This window comes from Coloeus monedula, assembly GCF_965178545.1.
Source record: "Coloeus monedula genome assembly, chromosome: 25".
NCBI classification, from domain to species: domain Eukaryota; kingdom Metazoa; phylum Chordata; class Aves; order Passeriformes; family Corvidae; genus Coloeus; species Coloeus monedula.
The window spans coordinates 860,713-884,609 of NC_138805.1; the positions used below are offsets into that span (position 1 = coordinate 860,713).

Sequence of the window (23,897 nt, forward strand, 5' to 3'; positions counted from 1 at the left end):
TGGTCTGCAGCTGGAAATGAGGAAAAACTCCTTTGCTCAATCCCTGGCATCATCCCCAGGCAGCGGAGGAGCCCAGCAGGTTGGGAGCGGCATCGCGGTGCCCCGAGCCCGCGGCATTTCCCAACCCCATCCTTGTGAAGGGTTGCCAGGGAAGTTTGGGCTCTGGGAAGGCTGGGAAAGGTTTCCTTTCCAGCGGCAGCAGCGGGATTTGGGATTCGGAGCTGTCCCGGTAGCCGGGGCCGTTCCTCGCTGGGGCTCTTCCCATCCCTTTAAGCGGCTCCAGATTTGAATTTGGCTCCAAAGGCCGGGACATGAAAGGCCCCGGCCCTGCGCCTGTTTGCCTTCGAGCGGGATGACTCGCACCATCCCTGCTCCAAACAGCCGAGCCCGAGCGGCCGGGGCCATATGGATCCTGTAGAGTGACCCGGCTGCCCGGCGGGATGGGGAGGGAAGGAAGGGATCGGGGGGATGGGGAGGGAAGGGGGTCAGGAGAGGCTGCCCCGAGCTGTGTAACCCCCGGGCTGGACCCTCTCCCCCTTTGGCGTCTTCAAGGGCTTCTGCCTCCCGTGGCTTCCCAGGCACTCACCGAGAGCCACAGTTAGGCTGAAAGAAATTTTAAAAATAAAAGAAGAAAGAAAACGGGGGACAAAACCCCGGGGAAAAAGGAGGCCAGGGCAGGGCAGGGAAGGGAAGGGCAGGGGAGGATGATGTGCCTTTAAGCCGCGTGTGTAACTGCTCGCTAATCTGGTGACTAACTCCGCGCGCGGCTGCCAAGCCGGGCTCCATCCCCAGCCCAAGGCTCGGGAGTCATCGGGTCCCCTCCCTGCCCCATCCCGCGCCCCGCCGGGCGCCAGCCCCCCCGGCCCCCCGCACTCCCCATGGCAATTTATGTACTCATCCGGAGGGCACAGCCCCGGCGGTCTCTTGACTCAGCAGTCCGGGGCCGATGGGAGCTGCGGGAGCAAATTCCAGGCAAGAAATAATCTCATGACTTGTCTCGGAAAAGATTGCTCCGCAAAGATCCCCTGACGGTCACGGAGCGCTCCGTGCCGGCCCTGCGGCACAGCCCGAGCAGGCTCCCGATTTCCCAACCTCGGGCAGCCGGGGCGGCCGGCCAAGGATCCCGCGGGGACTCGCGGCAGCTTTCTCCCTCGGAAAAACAGGGCTGGATTCGGGGATGGGCGATGGCACGGGGGCCTCGGAGCCGATGCCTGCCCCCCCCGGGACACAGGGAGTGCGGAGCTGGAGCTGGCCAGGGCAGGGAGCCCGGAGCTTGGGGCTATGTTGGTTTTTGGGGCATTCCTCCTTTTTCCCCTCCACTTCCCAGGGAGGGTTTAATCCCTTCCTTCATCCCAAGGCAATTTTGGTTCCTGCATCAGTGTTTTTGCCCAGGCACTGGCATCACCTCTGGCAGGGCTGGCACCAAGGATGACTTTCGAAGCACATTTATCCTTCTTTCTTTCTTTTTTTTTTTTTTTTTTTTTCCCTCCTGTTGGCTTTTTTTTCATCCTACATTTCTCTCATCCTGGCCTTCTTTCCCCACCTCCTCCCCATCCAGAGGAACTGGAGTTCCATCCCTCTCTGAGGGCTCTTTGGGAGGTCTGGTCCCATGCCCGGTGCCTTCCCGTGGGCACTGGGAATGGGGTGGGATTAAACCAAATTGGGAATGAAGGATTTTAGCAAACCTGCATTTTTCTGGGAGGAGAGCCTCGGGGGTGGGCAGGGCTGTTGGACTGACAGCTCCTGTGCCTCCTCCTCAGCTGGGATCAAGAGTTGGGATGACACAGCTCCTGGGGCCATCCCACCTCCCTGGAACGGAGCTGGTCCAGTGCACTTGAAGATGGAGAGGAACCAGCCTTGGATCACTGAGGAGTCACTCCTGGAGTACCAGGAGCTCCCAAGGGCATCTCACACCCCTCCAACCACACATCCAAGTCCCTGCCAAAGCTCCTCCAGCCTTGTTAGGGTTGATGGAGAATTCCTGGAGTTCCTGGCAAGGGCTCCCAGCTCCCGAGTCACCAAATGCCGTCCTCTCCACCCCCTCCTCCACTGAGTCTCTCCTAAAGAGCCTCTTGGCCCAAGCAGCCGAATTCAATCAGCCCTTTCACCATCTGCTCCCAGGCACTTCTGCCGGGGAGGGCTCGGGGCCAGGGAGGCTGTAATTCCTTAATAGCTTCCGGATGCTGCGCGGGGTGGATGCGAGGCCTGGGAGTGCCTCAGCCTCTCTCCCCCAGCCCTCACCGAGGTTTCCAAGCTCAGGCTTCCTTTGGGCAGATCCGAGCACCTCCAGCCGCTCGGGTTTATCCCTGCCTGCCCTTCGCTCTTCCCGCCTGAGGCCAGGAGGTGACATAATCCCATCCTGGACAACGCTTGGCTCTGGGATGGGGATGGCTGAGGCTGATGGGGCAGCCCAGCTCGCCTTTGGCCGCCTTCCCCAGCTCACTCCCACCTTCATCTTCCCAAGGCTTGGTCTGGCCCAGTCCCTGCCCTGGTCCCTTCCCTGGTGGGGAGTTTCCTAGAAGTAGGAGCTGTAAAAGGAGAGCTTCCTGGGGTCGATTGGGAAAACCCTCGCTGCTGTGCCTGAGGATACTGGGAACCTGGATGTTGTGTGGTGTGACACATCTGGGCAAAGCCCAGGAGCCCCGAGCTCAGCCTGGATGGAGAGGATTAATCCTGGGGCTCTCTTGGAAAATCCCCTTTGTTTGTATTCTTGTCTGCTTAAAAATGAAGAAAACCAGGAGAATTGTTCCTGGGAAGTTATGAAATGAAATTGCTTTGGCACTGCTGTTCCTGAGGCTGGCGTGGGCTGCAGAGCATTGGTTCCCAGGTTTCTCCCAGGCCCCTTCCTGGCCTCCATCACTGGGGGAGCTGAGCTTGGCCAGGGGACAGGGAGGTGAAATGGTCTAGGGCTGGCAGGAGCATCCAGGGATGGCCTTGTCCCTGGTTCCCTGCTGGTCCCAGATGGGAAGCTGACCCTGGTTCTCCTCTCAGTGATCCCTTGGCTTGCACAGCTTCCAGCCCAGCCAGGAAAAGGCTCCTGTCCCGTTGTGGCTGCTGGGATCATCTGCTGCAGCGCAGAGCCTCTCCCGGGGCTGGGGGGTGTGCAGTGTGTGGGACACGAGTGGTGCCCGTGGAGGTGTCGTGGTGGCATCAGCAGAGTCACAGCCCGAGGAGAGCAGAGGAGATGGAGCTGGCTCAGGTGGCAAAGCAGAGAGAGCACCTTTTCCCTCTCCTATCCAGCTGGTTCTCCCTCCCCTCTGGTGGGATGCTGCTGCACTGGGAGATGCAGCTTGGAAAGGAGCTTGGAGCGTGCAGTGAGTGCTGTGAGCTGCCCTGGACTGGGTTTCAGCTGCAGAGTGGCTGCTGGGGGGATCTGTGTGTATTTGAGGGTGTGTTTGAGTGTGTGTTTGTGAGTCCTGGCAAGGGACACCCTCAGAGAGGAGGGGTCAAGGCACTTGCGAGAGCAAATCTTCAGGGGAGTAAATCCAGGGATGCAATGGAGTCAATCCATCAGCACACAGGGGAATCGGAGGTGTGTGGGTTGTTACCTGCCATCCCCTGGCAGCTGCCAGCGGAGCTGACTGTTTGCTCTGAGGAGTTATAAATAATTTTGTTGATTAAAATGATTGATTATCCTCAGTCTAATATTATTTAGGCAGAGCAAACAGTGCTGAGATTTACCAGCTGCTCTCTGACCTCCCAACCCTGATCTGTTTGCAGAAAGCCTGGGCAATTATTTGTTTGATTTCAAAGCTAAATATCCTAATCTTCCCTCTCCGCCTTTGGAAACTGCAACTGGCACCGGGACAGCTCGGGCTGATAAGGGAGGGTCCTCGTGAGCAGCGACACCTCCCTGGGCACAGAGGGCTGAGGGGGGACATGGCGAGCTGGTGGTCACAGGTGAGGACAGGGAGAAGCTCTTGGGCTCCTCCTCCTCCTCTGCACACCCCCAGGGAGCCGAAGCACTCCCAGATGTGTGGAAAAAAGGGACGCTGGCAAAGCCTGAGCCAGAGCGAGGGCTGTCTGTGGGCAGGGCAGCCGTGATCCCTCTGCGAGCCGGGGGGACGCGATGCGCTGCGACTTGCAGCTGCCATTGAGCAATCCCGGCTGTCTGGCTGGCATTGCCCCGCGGGGAAGGGGTGGCCGGGAAGGCTGCGGAGGAGGGGGTGGGACAGGCAGGAATCTGCAGCTGCCGAGCGGTGCAGGGCTCGCCCAGCGCCCGGCGCCCGGGGCGGCGAGCGGAGGTGACCCGGAGCTGCCGAGCCTCCCTGCCTCGTCATCCTCTGATCCTTCCGCATCACCGCCTTCGTGCTGGCAGCATCCCGTGGGGATGTTCTGGGCTTGAGGAAGCCGTAGGACCATCCCTAGGGACCTTCCGCTCGTGACTGCACGGACGCCACCAGCGCGTCCCTCCCTCGCAGCTCTGACAAACATTCCCGGGGCAGGAATGGGAGCTGCGGAGCGGAGCAGAGCGGCTGTGATGTGGCCGGACGTATCCGGGGGGTTGGACATCACTGCAGCCCCAGGGCACTGCCACTGTCCTGCCATGTGCTGCCCTCGTGTCTGGCGTGACTCGGCCCTGGCTCAGCCCGGGGGGCAGGGGCTGGGGCCGGGACACAGAGGGATCAGTCTGTGCAGGGAAACCAGGGGAAGGCTGGGGAATTCCTGGGGACAGGCAGACGGGAGGTGTTTGGCTGAGCATCTCCGTGTCTAATCCCTTCCCAAGGCACGGATAAGTGGGGCTCCTGTTAGGACCAGTGATTTCCCAGCAGTAGGGACATCTCTGGAATCCATCTGCCCCAGAAATGTCTCGTGTCCTGGTGACGGGCAGCACAAATGATGGGGTTCTATCCAGGGCATGGAGTCACTGCACATGGATCATGGGGATTGTGGGGTGAAAACATCCCCAGCTGTGAGGTCACGCACGGCTGCTCACAAAGTGTGCTGGCACAGTTTGTTCTTCAGGTGTGTTTGAGCCGGCTCAGAGGGTTGGGATCCTTTTGTGGGTGATGAAAGAGCTCAGCTTGAGTGAAGGTTCCTTGGCCTTTCTCCTGCTGCAAGGGGACAGCCCTGCCAAGAGATCTCAGCCTTCCCTTTTCACACTTCCCATCCTGACAGCATCTTCCCCACACGATGTTCTGCCAATTATCCTCAACCTGGCCTTGCTGCATCCCTGCTCTCCCGTGCTGGGAGACTCTGGCGCGTGGTTTGGCAGCCCCAGCCTGCAGCAGCAGCTGGAGGTGTTGGAGCTGAATCCCCTTTGTGTCTGTCCCTATTCCTGGATGATGATGAAGGAGAGGGAGAAGAGTCTGAGGCTTTGTTTGGATGGATGGAAAAATGCTCCATCTGAGCTGCCCGGGGGTGATCACAGCAGTACCCTGGGGGCATCCTGCGGGTGGTTCTGCAACCCGGGAAAAATCCGTGTCAGGGTTCTGGGATGGGTTCATCCTTCTCTTGTGACAAATCCTCCAGTGCCATTCCTTCTTCATCGAAGATGCCAGAAATGGCATCATCAGTGAGACTTGAGGAGAGAAGAGCAGATTTCCCAGGTTTAACCTGGCTGGAAGGGAACGTGAGCTCTCAGGGATGATGGGTGTGGATGACCTGGAGCACCGGGTCCTCCCTGAGTGCCGGAGCCCAGCCTGGGATTGCTCTGGGAGGGCTCAGGCTGAGCTCCTGCAGCCCTGGAAGCCTCCGGGGGCACGGCTGGGACTGAGGGGAGACTCAACGGCTTCTGGTCGCAGGCGTGAGCCCCGTGAACGCCTCGGGCTCTGTGCCAGCGGCGCGGGGATCTCTCGGTTGTTTGCTCGGTGCCGAGCGCTGGGCCTTGGCAGAGTTTCTTCCCCTTTTTCCCCCGTTGCTGTTGAGCAATCCGAGCTCTGCGAGGTGCGAGGAGCTGGGTTTGGTTGAAAGGAGCATCTCCCGGAGGTGGAGCAGCGCCACGGGCATGACCTGGGCTGGCTGGTTACACTTGACCTGCTTCCAGCGGCGCTGGGTGTCCATTACAGGCTTTTCCAAGCTCCGGGAGCGCGCGTGTGCCCGTGCCCGGGGATTAGAGCTCTTTAGCGGCGCGGTTAGCAGGGATTAGGGTGATTATCCTGCGGGAAGCGTGGCTCACAGGTTTGCGCCAGGCTGGGAGGATCCTCCCAGCCCTGCTGAGGAGCGATCCCGGCCCTGGAAGTGAGGTGCTAATCCCGGCTCCAGAGGGGACGCCGCTCCTGTGATATTCCATTGGGAAAGAGGGAGGGAAGGGCTGGATGGCTGCGAGAAGAGGCTTTGCCTCCTGAGCAGGAGAGGTTTGGGCACGGGAGGGGTTTGGGCAGGTGGAGATTGCTCCTCCTGGCCTGGCTGTCTCCAGCCTGGAGCCTCCACGGGGGTTTAATTAACCCAGACTCTGCCCTCAGGCCAGTGGGCTCGGGAAAGGCTGGTGGGAGTTTTAGGTCGTGGTGCTGTCGAATCTAAAGGGACTTCAGAGGCCAAGAGTGGGAGGGTCTCGTGCTGAGCTGATGGTGGTGCTGGAGCTGAACCACTCCGGCCTTGTAGCATCTCATCCTAGAACCCTCAAATGGGTTGGGTTGGGAGGGACCTCAAAGCTCATCTCATTCCATGGGCACCTCCCGCTATCCCAGGTGGCTCCAAGCCCCGTCCAACCTGGCCTTGGACACTCCCAGGGATGGGGCAGCCACAGCTTCTCTGGGCACCAGTGATAGGATTTTATTGATGACCAATCTTGTTTCTGACTGCTTTGATGGTTCCAACGAGCGCTGTTAAACCATGGCCACGTTCCCCAGGCTCAGAGGTGGCTGAATCTCCCCAGGGTTTGCTTTATCCATCTGTGCTCTTTCCAGCAGCTGAAATGGGGAGGATGGAGTGAATCCCCAGCCGAGGGAAGCCCCTGAGCTGCTGCAGGAAGAGGAGCCGTGGGCCCTGGGCCTGCTGAGCTGCGGGAGCTTTCCCGTAATTGCAGTGAGCGTTGACTCAGGGGCTGTGGTTTAGCTCGGCTTTGGCCCTGGCCTTTCTCTAGCACTTCATTCCCTCTTCTGTCCCACAAAAGCCAAGGACGGAGTGAGCTCCCCATCAGGCTGCTCCCCTGTGAGCTCCTGGGACTCCCAAGGATGCTGCTTTCCCAGGACTGCCATCCAACACCCACACTGTAAAGCAGGGAGAGGGAGGGAGGAGAAGGAGCAGGAGCCTGAGCAGGGCAGGCTGTGACTGAGGATGGCCACAGAACCCTTTCCCTGGGCCTGGTTCCTCACAGCTGCCAGAGCCCCTGAGCCAATCCCAGCCCTCCCTCACCTGGGGGCTGCTCTGTGTCCAGTTTTGCTCATGGCACACAGGGCTGAACCCCAAATCCCGAGGCTGAGCAGAGCATCCCAACACCTCACCTGCAGCTGCACCTTCCCCTCTGCTGCTCCAAGTGCTGAGAGCCCAGACTTGGGAAGAAATGCTTTTATCTGCATTTAGGGAGGGCAGTGTTCAGGCTGTTTTTTCGGGGAAGAGCTGGCCCCCATGGTACACCACATCTCCCTAAGAAAGCTGCTGAGGGCCGGAAAAAAGCCGGCTTTGTTGGGCTTTCTGCAGCGCTAAGCAGTGTGGGCTTTCGGTTTCCTCTCTTGTTTTTCTCTTGAAGCCCAGCTTTCATCTCACAGTATTTATTTTTCACTGCTTGAAGGAGGAAAAAAAAATACTCATTTTTCTTTTTTTTTTTTTTTTGAAGAAATATATTTATTTTAAATTAAAATAGCAAATGTCTGCGCCTTTTGTGCCATCCTTGCAGAGGGAAGCAGGGCCGGTCTCTGGCGAGTTGCTGCAGGAAGGGGACCCAAATTTCCCCTTCTCTTCTCCCATCCCATCCCCACAGCCCCAGCAAACACCTCTCATTGTGCTCAGCCCTGCTCCCCCCCAGATTTCCTTCTGGTCCCTTTTTTCCAGCTTTCTGTCCCACTTTCCCTTTCCCCCCCTCGGATCTCGCTGCCCTTTGGGTCCGAGGAGCCCTAATTGGAACAGGCCGGCTCCTCTCCTGCTTCCTGCGTGGGAGTGAGAGGCAACGCTTGTGAAAACAGTTCAAAAGTGCACACAAATTTTTGCCTAATCCTGCCTAAATAACAGGGGGCTCAGCCAGGGTTGTTTGCCCTGCTCTGGGGCGGGGGGCACCTGGGAAAGGCAGAGCTGCCCGAGGGGCTGGAGGTGCCTGGGGGTGCTGGAAACCCGAGCTGGGGACATGGGGACGTGGTGGGGACGTGGTGGGGACGTGGTGGGGACGTGGTGGGGACGTGGTGGGGACGTGGCGGGGACGTGGCGGCTCCGCGGTGCCTGGGCGGCCTCGCTGGGGAGCGTGGGAAGGGTCTCGGCTCCAGGCCCCCTTCTCCTCAGTCTCCTCTGATCCTGGGAAAGGTTCTCGGCTGCTGAACCCTCCCAGCTGGGGGACGTTGGGAAATCTGTGCTCCCAACTCTGCCCTGGTTTGGATCCTGGGGAAGGCTGGGCCAGAGGGGGCTCAGGGGGATGAGCTCGGTGTGAGGTGGAGGGGGGAATCGTGGGCTCAGTGGCCACGGACTCGCTGTGGGCACGTGGGAAGAGGGTGGGAGAGTGAAGTGAACCCCTGTCACCCCTTGCAGAGCCTCTGGGAAACTCCTGCTCCATCCTCATCCAGCAGTGGGGGGACACTGGAGCGTGGGCAGCTGCAGAAGGATGGGATGGGGGCTCCAGGGGGATCTCAGCAGGCTCAGGGCTCAAGGATTTGAGGGACACAGGCATGAATTCATGGAGCCCTTGGATGCACAGTCCCTGCAAATGAGCTTGTTTGAAACCAGATTTCATCATGGCTCCTGGAATGGTTTGGGTTGGGAGGGAACTTAATGCTCATCTGTTTCCACTCCTGCCATGGGCAGGGACACCTCCCACTATCCCAGGGTGCTCCCAGCCCTGTCCAACCTGGCCTTGGACATTTCCAGGAATGGGGCAGCCACAGCTTCTCTGGGCACCCTGTGCCAGGGCCTCCCCACCCTCACAGGGAACAATTTCCTTCTAAAACCTAATTGAAATCTAATCAAAATCTCCTCCATTTCATTTTAAAGCCTTTCCCCCTTGTCCCTGTGCCTCTGCCAAGCCACCCAAAGGCCTGGAATCTCCATGGCATCCATGTGCTCCAGGCCTGGGAAGGGAAGGCTGAGGAGATCTTGGTGTCCTGCCCTCCATCCATCCATCCATCAGGGCAGGGACGGGAGGTGGCTGTGGGGTCAGATGGCTCCGCTCTGACCCTCCCCACATCCATTTCCAGCAGCTACTGGGTGAAACCCCACACAGGGACACGCTGAGGCTCTGATGGAAAAAAAAGTGAGTGGCCAAGGGGAGCTAGGAGGAGTCACTGACCCCGAGTGGAAACTCGGCTGAAAAATGACTTTGCTCCCGTCCTTCTGCTCGGAGCATCCCTTCCTTCTCTGCCATTTATTTTCCTTCTGCAATCAGCTGCGAGTGCTTTGGCGTGCAGAGGAGTTCTGTGCGTTTTAAGGTCAAAATCCCTAAAGTTTGTAAATCCGAGTCCTTTAAAAAGATCAGATGTGTGGAAATAGTTTACACATGCAGGGCCTGGTGGGAGCAGAGTGGGAATTCGGCTGGGAGATGAACTTGGTGATCTTGGCCTCTTTGCTCCTGGTTTTCTCTCAGGCTCCACGTGCCCCTGGCTGGGGGGATCTGGGCAGGTCCCCCTTAGCACAGAACCTATCCAGGGTGATGTCAGGGTGTTTTATCCTCTTGTCTCTCTGAAATCCCATCCCCAGGGATGTCAGGGAGCTGAAGGGGCCTGGTTTGGAGAAGCCATGGAGCCCCCAGATCTCTCTTTGGCCTTGGAAAGCTGCAGCCAGATAAAAGCTGTCCCCATGCGAGGCAAATTCCACATCTCTGCTCTACAGATGCTGCTGACACGATTCTCCAGGGCAACTGCAACTCCTGGCACTGTTTAAAAATCCAGCCATAACTCCCTGCCTGCTGTCCCAGGAGGGGAATCAAAGGCGGCTCCATCGGTGCAGGACGAGGCCAGGGCACCCGCGCAGCCCAGTGCACGTGGCGGCCGCGTCGGGGGGGCTCCGATGGGCTCGTAAAACCCAGCCAGGAATCCCAGTCTGGCCCCTGCTGCTGAGCTTGCTTTTGGGATTAAAGCCCTGGCATTGCTAAGCTGGGTTTAGGTGGAACAGCTGGGCCTGGTGCTGGCTCCCGGCCCGGTCCCTGCACGCGGCCCTGTGCTCTGTGGGCAGCACTGAAGGAGAGGTTTTATTGGTGTGAGGTTTGATTAAAATCATGCAAACAGGTTTCAGATGGCACTGAAAGCTGATACCAGGGCAGCTAAGCCAGGCTTGTTGCTTTTGTTCCTGAAATCCTGCTCAGCTCTGACCTTTAGGTGTCCCAGATGGGAGGCGAAGGGCTGCAGGACATTGCCAGCTCTGGGTTTGCCTCCATGGGAAGGAATTTCCCTGTGCCCAGCAAAGTTCATAGAGTTCTGGGATATTCCAGCTTGGAAGGGGTTTACAGGGATCACTGAGTCTGACTCCTGGCCCTGCACAGAGCTTGGTGAAGCCCACCATGCTCCCTGCACATAAACCCCCCAATATTTAAATAAATATTTAATTATTCAAATGCTTTCAGTATCCCCAAAGCAGCAGAATTTAGGGTAAGAACTGTCCATCCACCCCATCTTTCTCGAGTCACCCAGCCAAGCCTTGTCCCCAAACACGTCTGTAGAGCTTCACACATCCATTCAGCTTTCCCTGGGTGAGTTTTCCCCAGCTCTGGGACACTGCCAACCCAACCGAGGCTTCTGCAGGTTGGGGGCTTTGGGGCTGCTTTGTCCTCGGCAGAAACGTGAACAAGTGGCTGCGACCTCGCAGGAAACAAAGCAGGTGATGTTTCACTCCTAAATCTGCCAAGCACAACATATTTTGCAGAAGCCTTGAAATGCACACGTGGGCTGATTTGGGTGTTTAAATGGAAACCCTCCTCTGGCGTGGTTTTTTTTTTTTTTTATTTGGGAACCAACTGTTTGCTTCCCTGTGACCTCTCCCTGGGAATCACTTTTAAGCCTCCCCTGTTTTGACAGGTTGTTTGTGCAGAGCTCAGCGTTCACCTTCCTAAACCGAAACCTTATCCCCCCGCTACCGAAAAATTGATTCGCTGCGTTTGTGCAAAGCCAACCCCACGGATGCTGCAGGATGAAAGAGCAGGATCAGGGATGGGCCCCTGCTGTTGCAGAGATGAAAATACCATTTTTCACCCCGCTCTTGGTGTCTGGCCTAAGGAGGGCACCTCCACACGGGTTTTCACAGGTGGTGCAGTGTTAAAACTGGGGTTAGAACCGTTTTCTCAGCCTGGGTCTGACTCATCTTCCCAGAGCAGGCGGGAGCTGCCGTTGAGGCAGGCGGAGGGAGCGGATTCCTGGGTGGTCCCTGTGACCACAGAGCAGGGAGAGCAGAGCATTCAAATGTAACTTGAGGATGAAGGGAAAGGGGCACGGAGCCACTTTCTCCCGGTGTTATCTCAAGCAGCAGATGGAGAGCAGAGATAGCGACGGTGGCTGCTCATTTTCCGTGCCCTCTCCAGCCAAACCCAGTAAATAATGAAGTGTAATTTGCCAAATAGCCCTCGGAGGTGGGAGTTGCTTTCGAAGTTCCTGATCCTGCCGCCGTGGAGGCAACCCTGGATTTGTGTGGTGGGCTGAGGGCAGGAATTGTGTCCCGAGAGATTCCATGTTGGGAGTTTCGCTGCTCCTACCTGAGCCAAGGGTCTGCAAATCGTTTCTTGAGAGCCCTGGGGACTTGGCTGGAGGAGATGCAAAGGGAAGGGGGAATTTTTGAAGGGGCTGAGAGGTGGAAGGGGCAGAAGTGGGGACAGAGGCATTGCTCTGTTTGGCTTAGCAGCGGAATTGCATTGGGAGCACCCAGCAGATGATTTGGGGCCACTTTGCAGCATTGTCACCCTCACCCTGTGCTACAGAGCTACATGTGGAGCTTTATCCATGAAACCACAGGACTGTTTAGGTTGGAAAAGCCTTCCAAGATCATGGAGTCCAACCATTCCCCAGCACTGCCAGGCCACCACCAACCCATGTCCCCAGGAGCCACATCCACACGTTTCTTAAACACTTCCAGGGATGGTGACTCCACCACTGCCCTGGAATTCTACTGGCCCAAGCCCCAGACTCCCTCTTGGAAAAAAACCCCAGTGTTGGGTTGTTTGGCCTTTAAATGATGCCCATGAGCTTGGCTGGGGAGGAGTTGAGTGGAGCAAGAATTCCAGACTGGGGCAGACTGGGAAGCAGCTGGGCTGGCTGTTCCCAGTGGCTGCAGCGCTGTTTCCATCCCTGACTCTAGGTTTTATCAGGAATACACCAACGCTGCCTGGAACAAGCCCTCAGGAGCATTTTGCAGGTGTAAAGGTTTATTCAATCAGGAGCTTAACGAACTTGGAATGATGGGAAACCACGGTGGCCGAGTTTCCACCAGACAGGGAATTCTTTGATTTTTGATGTCTGCATCCAGATATTCATGAGAACACCAAAGACTTTGCCCACGGGGTCATTTTTCCACTAAGTTTTCATGGAAAATTTCCACTAGGCTGCAGTGCTGAACCAAGCTCAGGTGGAAGGTTTCCATGGGAGGCCGACCAAGTGCAGGTTTTGGGATGGTGGCTGTTCAAGGCTTTCCTTCTCCATCAAAGACGTTTTTCAGGAATACTGAAAGTACAGGAAAAAGAGCCAAACCTTGACTCACATATTTTGCCTCAAATGGTTGCTTTTATTTGTGAGACTCTTTGGCTACAAAGATTCGCCTCCTTCCAAATAAATTAGAAAAAGGCATTAAAAAAAAGAAAGGAAGAGGTTTGCTCCTCGTCAGGATTGACTCCAGGCCTGGCTCTTGGCTTGGCCCCTCTGTCCCATGGGATGCTGGCGTCGTCAGTGACTCACCCGCTCCGTGCCATGGATGTGCATGACGTAACTCCGGACTAATGTGGGATTTTCCAGCTCTTTGTTTTCCTTCCCCCCTCAAATGGGTTTTCTGCTGCTTCCCCATCCTCTCTCAGCCTGCTGTCTGCTCACTTTTTCGTGGGGTCATAGAATCTCAGGATGGTTTGGGATGGAAGGGACCTTAAAGCCCATCCCTTTCCACCCCCTGCGTTGGGCAGAGACACCTTCCACTGTCCCAGGTTGCTCCAGCCTGGCCTTGGGCACTGCCAGGGATCCAGGGGCAGCCACAGCTGCTCTGGGCACCCTGTGCCAGGGCCTGCCCACCCCCAGAGGGAAGAATTTCCTAGGATAAAGAATCGTCTAGGATTCTTTCATTTTTTCCTTGCTTTTCCTTGGACTGGGATGAGAGAGTGGTAATTCAGGGATGCTTTTCTCCCTCTTCTTTGCTCACCCTGGTGTGGGACTCTTGGCCTTCCTCGGTGCCTGGAGCTGCTGAGCCATTTCCCAGGCTCCAGAGCTCCAGACACACCTGGAGTGCTGGAGCCCAGCAGGCTGATGTCTGGAAAGGCCTTGATATCCTCATCCAGCAGCACATTCCAGGAGCACGGGGACGCCACGTGCACTCGGCTGCCATTCCCTGCCATCTTTCCCAGTCCCGTGTCCTCACAGCCGTGTTTCTCCCCTGCTTCTTTCAGACATGGAATGTGCGGATGTGCCTTTACTAACCCCCAGCAGCAAGGAAATGATGTCCCAGGCACTGAAAGCCACGTTCAGTGGCTTTGCCAAGGAGCAGCAGCGGCTGGGGATTCCCAAAGGTAAGACATGACTTCCCATGACTACAGCATCCACAGGGATTGCATCCTCCTGCCAGGCTGCCCAGAATTCTCCCTGTCTGCCATCTCCTCTGCTGGTTCCCCTCAGGTGCTATTGCCTTTGGAATACCACTTGAAGCTTCTGGGAAGCTTCAGCTGGAAAAACATGGAGAAATCATCTCCACTAAACAGAGGAGCAGCAGGGACCCTTTAGCAGAGGCTGGTGACAGGGAGAAGCCAAGAAAATTGGAGAAAAGGGTGGGAGAAGGGGATGAGAGAAGTGATGGGATTTTTAGAAGTCCCAAACAAATCCAAGGCTCGTTCCTTGGATGAGATGTGTCCGCGTTAAGGCTGATCCAGACTGGGCGTGGTGTTCCTCACACCCTGGTGCCAGTGGGCTGCCAATCTCCATGGATGGGGCTGTGCTAGTGCTGGAGCACTCTCTGTGTCCAGTTTTCCTGGGAAAACCACCTGTGGATGCTCACTGCCGGCTCCCTCTGCAGACCCCCAGCAGTGGACGGAGACGCACGTGCGGGACTGGGTGATGTGGGCAGTGAACGAGTTCAGCCTGAAGGAAGTGGATTTCCAGAAGTTCTGCATGAACGGAGCTGCCCTCTGTGCCCTGGGCAAGGAGTGCTTCCTGGAGCTGGCGCCTGACTTTGTGGGAGACATCCTTTGGGAACATCTGGAGATCCTGCAGAAAGGTGAGTCCTGGAGTGTCCTGGGTGAACGATCCACGGCATGCTGGCCCATCTGGTTTTGGGGCTTTCCATTCACCTTGAGCTTTAACTCCAGGAAAATCATCTTCCAAAGCCCAGCTTTTCAGCAGGATTCCAAATGGGCATCCCGACGGCAGCGGGCAAGGCGAACCCTGGCAGTGCCTCAAAGAGGCAGAGTGTTTGTGCCAGCTGCTTGGCAGGGATCCCCCATGGGCAGGGACATGCTGCCTGCCTGGAATCCATGCTGGGATTTTCCAAAGCGTTTTTCCTCAGCCTGTTCAGCTCCTGTTGTGAATTTTACTATTTCCTCCACTGGAGCTGGGTACAGGAATACAGCCAAAATCTTACCCAAATTTCCCAGTGGCGATTGGAAGCTGCTTTCCTTTATTCCGTGTCCAGAAAAGGGGTGTTTCATGTCCCCAAAACCAGCGTTTCTGGGAGGAGAAGCCATCTGTGCCATTCCCTGCACAACAGCATCCGAGGGCATTAACTTTTAGTGACTGGGGACACGCACTTTGATTTTGGGTGTTGATTTCCCCTGTCTGGATGTCCAGGAACACTGGGATGGTTTCTGAGGAGCAGGTGAGGAGCTGAGCACCTCTACCTGAGCCACAAGCAGAAGCTGCGGCACACCTGGGCTCTTTTTGCAGCTCCTTTCCCTGCAGAGCTATTTGCTTTCCTGGAATGTCCCCTGTGCTGTCCTACTGACCCTGGTGGCAGGAAGGGGAGGGGGAGCACAGTTATTCCTTCCAGGAAACCATTGACAAATGGATGTTAATTGCCCATTACTAATTTTACCGCTACCTGTGGTTTGCAGAAGGTAAACACGGCCCTTCCCGGGCTCTGGGCTGTTTTCCTGCTCTTGGGCTCTAAATCTGGTCCATCCCTTTTGTTTTGCATATTTTCCACGGAGTGCTTGGATCAACACCGAGCAGTTTAACCAAACAAAACCAAACCTTGTGGTCAGCCCAGTTTCTCCTTGCAATGAGCCATTGCTTGCACCTTCCCACAGCCCTTCTTCCTTGGTGTCCCTGCCCATGGATGGGAATAGGTGACATTCAAGGTCCTTTCCAACCCAACCCACCCTGGGATTCTGTAATTTGGAGATTTTTTGGGCTGTACAGGAATAATTTTGGCTGTATTCCTCACCACTGGAGAGGGTGGGATGTGCTGCAGGTACTGGCTGAGGCAGCAGGGCTGGGTTTGCACCTCCTTCCTGCAGATCCCCCACGTGGAGATGGACTTGATGCCGTAGATTTATGGCAGAGCGGGAATCGTAATTTCAGGCAGCACTGGCACGCGTGGGTGCTCAGACACTGCAGCACTGATGGCACAAAAGGTCTGGGACAGGGAGGAGCTTTTACAAAGAGGCTGGAAATCTTTGTGTCTGCTGCAACTCTTCTTCAGAAAGGTTGAAAATGAATACAGCTGAATTTCTGTGTCTTCACACTGTTGGTGTTGCCCTGGGAACCAAGAAGTCTCCATTCCCTGTCTGGTTTCACTGGTGACTTTGTCATTCGTGCACAAGCCGGGCCCTGGCTCCTCTGGTGGGCTCTGAACACATTTCCCAGTGAAGTATTTGGGGAGTAACAAAGAGCTTCCAAGGAACAACCAGCCTCCCCCAGGACTGGTTTCTGTTCACTGTAAGTCCTAGGGCTGAGCTGGGAGCTCATCTGCAGCCCTGACCAGAGCTGGGCTGTGCTGCTGCTGTACAGACAGAACAGAGCTGTCCCTGCCACGTCCCTGCCTGTGTGGGAGGAGCTGGGGGTCTCCCCCTGCACCTGGATGTGAGGTGGGAAGAGATCCAGGTGTCTCCGGGCTCCAGCTTGTCTCTCCACCTTCCCCACCACCATCACTGGGCTGTTGGTTCTTAACCCTGAAGTGTCCGGCCTGACCCGTGCTGCTGGCCCGGGGTCGTGCCGGGACAGGCTGTGACCCCGCTGTCCCCTGCGCTGACACCGTCCCCGGTGAGCACGGAGTGACTCACGTACCACAGGCTGCTCAGGGTTTAAAAACAGCACATGGGCGCCTTTTCCCCGCATGGATTTGGGTATTTTCAGGCTTATTTTTCCAAATTTCTTCCCAAAATAACCTCCTCGGTCACCAGCAGTCAGCAGTGCCCTGCATCTGGCTGTAAGCACGACCCGACGTTCTGCCCTGCTCTGTGGTCACCCCCTGCCCCTTGGCAGGCACCGTGGGGAGAGGAGCAGAGCGTTTCTCATTAGTCCTCTGTGTTTGCACAACCCCTCCTTTTGTTAGGGAATATTTTCCAGCCTGCAATCCCCAGGGGAGAGGGCCAGATTTAGGCTCCTCGAAGGCGAACGGAGCCTCCCAGAAACAAACCCAGCCTCGAGCTGCCCGGGGGCGCTGCTTTGGTTAAAGGGAAGAGAATCTCCCATCCCGGTATCCCTGCCCAGAATGCCATGCTGGAATGAGTCAGGTGTTCCTGGAAAAACTGCTCAGGGTAGGGGCAGGGTGGCTTTTGCGTGGGAAAGCAGATTCAGCCCAGCCAGGAGGAGTAAAGCACTTGGAGAAATCCATGGGAAGCAGGGAATCCATGCTTTGGTGGGCTCCATGCTTTTTCCCAGTGAGTTATGCCCATGGAAAGGCTGAAATTTGGCATTTTGCCCATATATACACAGAGGAGTCTGTGTCAGGAGTGGGGTCAGGGACAGTGGGGATTTTGAGCATGGAATGTTCTGCCTGCACCAGGGGCTGCACTGGCTGGGAATTCGCACAGATTTGGGGTTAGAGGAGCTGGGTTTGGGGTGTGGTCCCCACTCCTACTGCTGGTCTAAAAATAGAGCTTTTCCAGGAGAAAACTGTCCCTGGGTGGGGAAATTTTCCAGGAGCTCACCCATGGAAGTGTGCTCAGCAACCTCCAGGAGAACAAGGGGTGACAAAGCCTGAGGCAAGTGAGGAAATGATGCAGCTTGGAGCTCAGAGCCTCCCAGGGACCTGACTGAGAAAGGTGCTGCTGTTTGGGTTGGGTTGGTTTTGTTTACATTTGGCCATACCTGCAGTAGGAATTCCCAAAGTACCCCGTGAGCCGCAGGTTTCTGTGGGATTTCAGCTCTGAATTCATTCCTGCTGCTCAGAATGTCCTGGTTTAACCCAGGCAGGAGATTTTGGGAAGTTCAGGGTGCTCTGCGTCACAGCAAGGCTTGCACAGCTCCGTGTGCGTTCGGATGGGTGACATTTCCTTCCTTTCCTCTTTGCAGAAGAGGTGAAACCGTACCCAGCAAACGGAGTGAACACCACGTACCCCGAGTCCCGCTACACCTCAGATTACTTCATTAGTAAGTCTCAATTAGCAGGGTCAATTAGCACCATTCTCATGCCTGGAAGCACCTCTGAGCAGAGATTTGTCTGCACCACAATAGGGCTGCACCATGCGAAGGGAGATGTTGTTTTTCCAAGGGTTTGGGGTTTATTTGGAAGCCTCCTGTACTTTTTGGTGGCTGCTTTGTGTGCCAAAATCTGATTTTTTCAAGCACTATTTGTCTGAAGCTGTAGCTCAGCAGGCCTTGAAAGCAGTCTCAGCACACCTGAGTATTGGGAATTGTGAAAAATTTGTTTAAAAAGGGCAGGAATGGGGGAAGAAGGCTGAATTCTGGATTGCCAGGGAGGAGCCTAGCAAGGAGAGGGATGAGTCTCCATCTGCACTCCTGCACTTCCCATTGCCACTGCTTTGGAGATGTTCTTTAAGGGCATTGGAAATCTGGGAGATACTTCATGAACCAGCAAAAACCATACTGACCTGAAGAGGAGAGATTTAGATCAGGTGTGAGGGAGAAATCCTTTGCTCTGAGGGTGGGCAGGCCCTGGCACAGGGTGCCCAGAGCAGCTGGGGCTGCCCCTGGATCCCTGGCAGTGCCCAAGGCCAGGCTGGATGGGGCTTGGAGCAGCCTGGGACAGTGGAAGGTGTCCCTGCCCATGGCAGGGGGTGTGATTGGATGAGCTTTAAGTTCCCTTCCAGCCCAAACCCTTCTGGGATTCCCTGATTCCCTGATTCCCTGATTCTGTGCTTCTGTGGATTGGGATGCCAGGCTCTGGCACTGAGGAGAGGTGGCTGTAGCAGGGACTCACCTTTCCCAATCAGCAGTGAAGCATTTTTGCCCTGTTGCTCCTTTGCTGAGGCTCCACTCCCCAGGATTTTCCAGCTTTTTCTCTCCCTTGGGATGAATTTGGTGCAACGCACATTGAAGATGCTTGGGGGTATCTAATTTGGCTGAATTGCTGCGTTTTTCAGACCCCACCTCTGCCGCTCTTGGAACCCTTGCCCAAACCAGAGCCTCAGGGTGGGCATGGGGGATACTCTGGTCCCTTGGGGCTGCTTTTGGGGTGGGCTCTGACGCTCCCGTTGTGCCCCCAGGTTACGGCATCGAGCACGCTCAGTGCGTGCCCCCCTCCGAGTTCTCCGAGCCCAGCTTCATCACCGAGTCCTACCAGACCCTGCACCCCATCAGCTCGGAGGAGCTGCTGTCCCTCAAGTACGAGAGCGATTACCCCTCGGTGCTGCTGCGGGAGCCGGCGCAGGACTCGCTGCAGACCGACTACTTCTCCATCAAGCAGGAGGTGGTGACGCCGGACAACATGTGCATGGGCCGTGCCAGCCGAGGTAAAGCCGGGCTTAAACCCGGGATGGGCGTGGATTCCTGCTGTTCTCACCTTCCCTCCCGTGGGAATGTGCTCCCAAGTCCACCAGGGAGCTGTGCAGTGCTAGCACAGCCCTCTCCCAACACACGCTGGATTCCCTGGTGGCTTTGAGCCCTCCCTGCCTTTCTCTCCAGGGGAAACTTGAGGAAGGTCTTTCTTTCCTCTCCTCCACTGCCTGTTTCACATCTGCAGAAACGCAGCAATTCTGGTGCTGTGCTTTGATGTCGGACCTGAGTGGAATTGAAATGAGCTTTTGTGTCATCAGGGAGGACAAACTGCTGGGTGCTTGTAGAAATCCCATTTTGTAGGAGCCCAGGCAAAGCCCCACAAATTCTTCACATGTTCTCATCAGGAATTGCTATGCAAGGTTTGCACCCTGTGATCCAAAGCCTTTATCCATTATCCCCAGGGATTCTGATGGCTGCTTGTTCGAAATATTCTCCTGTAGCCAGTTCCTGAGCTCTGTTAGGAGGGGCAGTGTCGGGGGCTGAGGCAGCAGCAGAGCTGAAGGACCCCCAAGTGCTCCTCTCCAAAGAGTTGTAGGGACATGGTTCCTGTTTGGGATGGTGGGATTTAAACACCTGATCACTTTGGAAGATCTGAGCCCAAATACCTTCCCAATTAATGTTATGAATTTGGGAACACCTGGGGCCCACGTGCCCAAGTGCTCTGTGATCACATCAGTGATGCCAGGCTGCGGATGTGGCTCTGCCTCCGCTCAAAGCAAAGGTTTAATCCACAGAGCTCAAAGCCCCTCACAAAGAGCATCATTATCTCCTGATTCCAGGCAGGGAACCTGAGGCACGGGCAAGAGATGTGACCCTCGTGCCATCCCCCCTGAGCGGAAGCCAGGTGTCCCCAGGCCCAGAAGGCGTTTCGGTGACGCATTGCTGTGAGCCAGGTTTGATGTGGAGCAGTGAAACCCATTGATCCGGAGAGCTGAGGATGAGCTGCCCTCCCGGGAAAGCCAGAGCTGCTTTCCAGCGCACGTGCAGCTCATCTGAACTTCCTCACTCTTTTTCCAAGCTGGGAGAGCTAATTACAGGGAAGTTATTAATTGTGTTATTGCCTCTCCCTCGGAGAGAGGTGACCTGAGCCAGAAGGGCAGCAGGGTTTTAATTTGGGGTAAACTTCTTCTTTCGGGGCTGTTTTTCTGCCTCTGTTTCATCAGTGCCTTTCCCTTTTCATGACCTTTTCTTTAGCACAGGTGATTTCATCATTCTCACAGTGCAATGGTGCAGGAAAGCTTTCGCAACTGTGCCTCGAGCCTGTTCTCAGTGGCAAGCCTAAAAATGGTTTCAGGGGAGGGAAGAGAGAGCCCTTGATGCTGCTGTTAGCAAAGACATGAACACCCTGCCAGAGGCTGCGCTCACACCAGTGCTGCATTTCAGCCCTGGGGGGACACAGATCCTCCCAGAGGTGGGGGGAAAGTATAATTTTATAAGATTTTATAAGATAATATTTTTAATATGAAGCAGAGGCCAATTAATTTGTATTTATGTTCCTCTTTACCTTGCCCTGTCTTACAAGGTCAGTCTGATACAAAGTCAAGCCCTTCAGCATCACCTCAGGGTGAAGGTTTTCCAGACAGTCGCCTTCTCTGGGGCCTTTAGGAGGGAATTTTGGGGTCCCACTGGAGCTGTTTCCCTCTGCCCTGTCAGTGAGGGCATCAGGTTGAGAAGTGGAGCTGCCAAACTCGTTTCAGCTTCTCTTGAGTAAGTGCAGGGCGTGATTGTTCCAGCTAGGCGGAATTTGGGTGAATTTTCAATGGATTGACACAAATCACATCTCTGTCAGGTTTTAATTCCTTTTGTGAACGAGCCTGTGCTGCAGGACCGCTCAGGGAATTGGTTATGCCAATTAATGTACAGCAGCGCTGTGTTCCCCTCACAGCACTCAGGGAAGGATGGGAGCGTGAAATCCTCAACAGACTAAAAGAACAAAGAACAAAGAGTTTGAAACAGGATTGTCCCAGCAGAATGAAGCCAACGGATCCCAACTCCCAATGGTTCCGGGCCAGCAGTCAGGGCAGGGCCTGCAGTAGTTGAGCCTTTCCACAGCAAGTGCTCTTCAAGCTACAACACAACAAATATTTGGGGGTGTGTGCCAGCGCCCTTCCACGTTCCCCTTCCCCCAGGATTTGCTCTCTGGGCCCAGGCTGTGGGTAGCTCTGCCAATGGAAATTTCTCCAGGAGCTCTTGCACAATCCCAGCAGCTGTTTTTAGCCGGGTTTGGGAAATGAGTGAACTTGAATGATCCTGTTACGCTCGTAGCTTGTCAGGAAAGATGTTGAGCAATCGGCAGCGTAGGGAGATCAGAGGCAGCAATTTCAGTTTGTTCTTTGGGTCCTTTTTTAGCTCTGTTCCAGTGCAGAGGCTGCACGGGCCGGCTCTGGGGGTGTAAATCAGCATTGCTGAGGATCTGGCCTCTCATGTTCTGGCTTCAGCTAAAAATACCCCAGAGAGCGACTTTGACACAAGCCAGCTGTGCTCACCTCACCAGGGCTGGAGAAGGCTGCTGGAGCTCTCAGCTGTTCACTCTCCTCCATCAAACCTGCTGCTGCTTGGGGATGTGGGGCTGGCTGGAACAGATGGCAGGAAAAAAAGTTTGGGAGGCAACATCCAAATCAAAGGAGCTGGGTGTGCCCAAGCGGTGTTTGAATAGGGCTGGCAGATGTAATGGGGGATTTATTGGGGACCCCCAATGTCCTTCAGCAGCAAGAGAATCACAGAAATCAGAGAATCATAGAAAGGTTTGACTTGGGAGGGACCTTAAAGTTGTTTCCACCCCCTGCCATGGGCAGGGACACCTTCCACTGTCCCAGGCTGCTCCCAGCCCCAATGTCCAACCTGGTCTTGGGCACTGCCAGGGATCCAGGGGCAGCCACAGCTGCTCTGGGCACCCTGTGCCAGGGCCTGCCCACCCTCTGAATAAAGAGGTCCTGGAGTGCCCATGTTTAGGCTCCTGAGCTCAGCCTTGGGTATCTCAAGTGAATGCTGTCTCTGACACTGCCTTTTGGAAACGAGGGACCACTTTCAGTCAGCCCCAGGCACCAGTCTTGGGTAAAAAGGCCAGATTTGGATTTTCCCCCGTCTCTCTCTGCCTGAAGTTTTCCAGGGCTCAGCCCTGCTCTGAATGACAAAGGTAAAAGTATCCCAGGCCTGGGCTGTGCTTACTTTGGAGACGGGATGGAAAGGGACAGCATCAGTTTCCCTGAGCCTGCACAGTGCACAGGTGAGGCACCCTGTGCTGGCCAGGGGAGGCACCCTGTGCTGGCCAGGTGAAGCACCCCGTGCTGGCCAGGGGAGGCACCCCGTGCTGGCCAGGTGAGGCACCCTGTCCTGGCCAGGCCTGTCTCACCAGCTCTGCCTTCTCCAGGTAAGCTGGGAGGCCAGGACTCCTTCGAGAGCATTGAGAGCTACGACAGCTGCGACCGCCTGACGCAGTCCTGGAGCAGCCAGTCCTCCTTCCAGAGCCTGCAGCGCGTCCCCTCCTACGACAGCTTTGACTCCGAGGACTACCCTGCCACCCTGCCCAGCCACAAGCCCAAGGGCACCTTCAAGGACTATGTGAGGGACCGGGCCGACATGAACAAGGACAAGCCTGTCATTCCTGCTGCTGCCCTGGCTGGCTACACAGGTAGGGAACCCTCGATCCTGGAGAACCCCTCTGGGCCCGCCGGCACCTCAGGGAGCACCTCCCCATCCCTGGGGGCAGAGCCTCACGGCGCTCTGAGCTGCCCCAGCTCGGCGTGGCTGGTGCAGGGACGGTTTTGGGGTGTCTCTGGGGTCAGCCCAGGGCTGCATCTCCTTCGAGTGTGGCCATCCCACACACCCCACACCTCATGGGGGATGAGGGACCTGGCTGACCTCCAGCTGTGGCCTCAGCTGGCTCTGGTTTGGTTCCTGTACACGAGGTGCAGCAGAGCCTCCAGCCCCCTGTGGCACTACCAGGTGACTGGTGGCCACCTGGGGCAGGAGCAGCCACATCCCCAGCCCTGCTGTGCGTGGGGACTGCTCCTGTCCCCTCTGGCACGAGGAGGCCCTGGCTGTGCTCTGTACCTCGGTGTGAGGCAGGGATGGGGCGCTGCCAAAGCCATCCCGAACGTTTTCCATTCCTTGTGCTGGGAGAGATGAGAAGGTGATAGGCCATGGAAACTCTGGCTCTTTGTGACAGCCCTTCAGCAATCTGGCATCTCCAAGGAGAGAGACTTGGTGGGATGGGGTTTCCAGCTAAAGCTGAGCTAATCCTTTCCAACCCTTCCGTGCCATGGCTTTTCCCTGTGCTCTGGGGAAAACTCTGGGGCAGCCTCCTGCCAGCTCCCCTGGCTCTGCACATTCGGGTCTGTCCTGCCCCAGCTGGGAGCAGCTGGTGGAAAGAGTTTGTGCAGATAAAGATCATCCCCAGGTTCAGAGCAGATCCTGAGCTGCGACTGTCCCTGAGTGTCCTCCCACGCACGGCTCATCTCATCTCATCTCATCTCGGGGCTGATACCGAGCCTTTGTGAGGGTGGGGAGAGGTGCAGGAGGGAGGAAAGCTGGGGAGATAATTTTAGGAGTGTAAAAAAGGAAGTGGTTTGTTGCTATAGCTTTAGTTAGAAAGAGAGCTCAGCCCTGCCTGCTGAGTGAGACTCCACCAAGTCCATACAAAACAGGAGTGTGCTCTGTGTTCCTGCAGGGATTGGGGCTTGGGGAGGGAGAGGAGGGACCACAGCCTGGGGGCTCATTCTCTGCTGTGCCATGGAAATCGATGTT

At 56.1% G+C, this 23,897-nt stretch overlaps 1 protein-coding gene across 2 annotated transcripts in view; it reads left to right on the forward strand.

Annotated features, from left to right (window-relative positions):
• ETS1 (ETS proto-oncogene 1, transcription factor) overlaps positions 1-23,897 on the forward strand; it is a 73,581-nt gene that overhangs the window by 38,560 nt on the left and 11,124 nt on the right. For both annotated transcript variants that reach the window (XM_082296919.1, XM_082296920.1), the window contains 5 exons: positions 13,649-13,768; positions 14,269-14,469; positions 17,706-17,783; positions 18,860-19,105; positions 22,522-22,782. In XM_082296919.1, the coding sequence (XP_082153045.1) occupies positions 13,649-13,768; positions 14,269-14,469; positions 17,706-17,783; positions 18,860-19,105; positions 22,522-22,782 (906 nt within the window). The remainder of the gene's footprint in view (positions 1-13,648; positions 13,769-14,268; positions 14,470-17,705; positions 17,784-18,859; positions 19,106-22,521; positions 22,783-23,897) is intronic.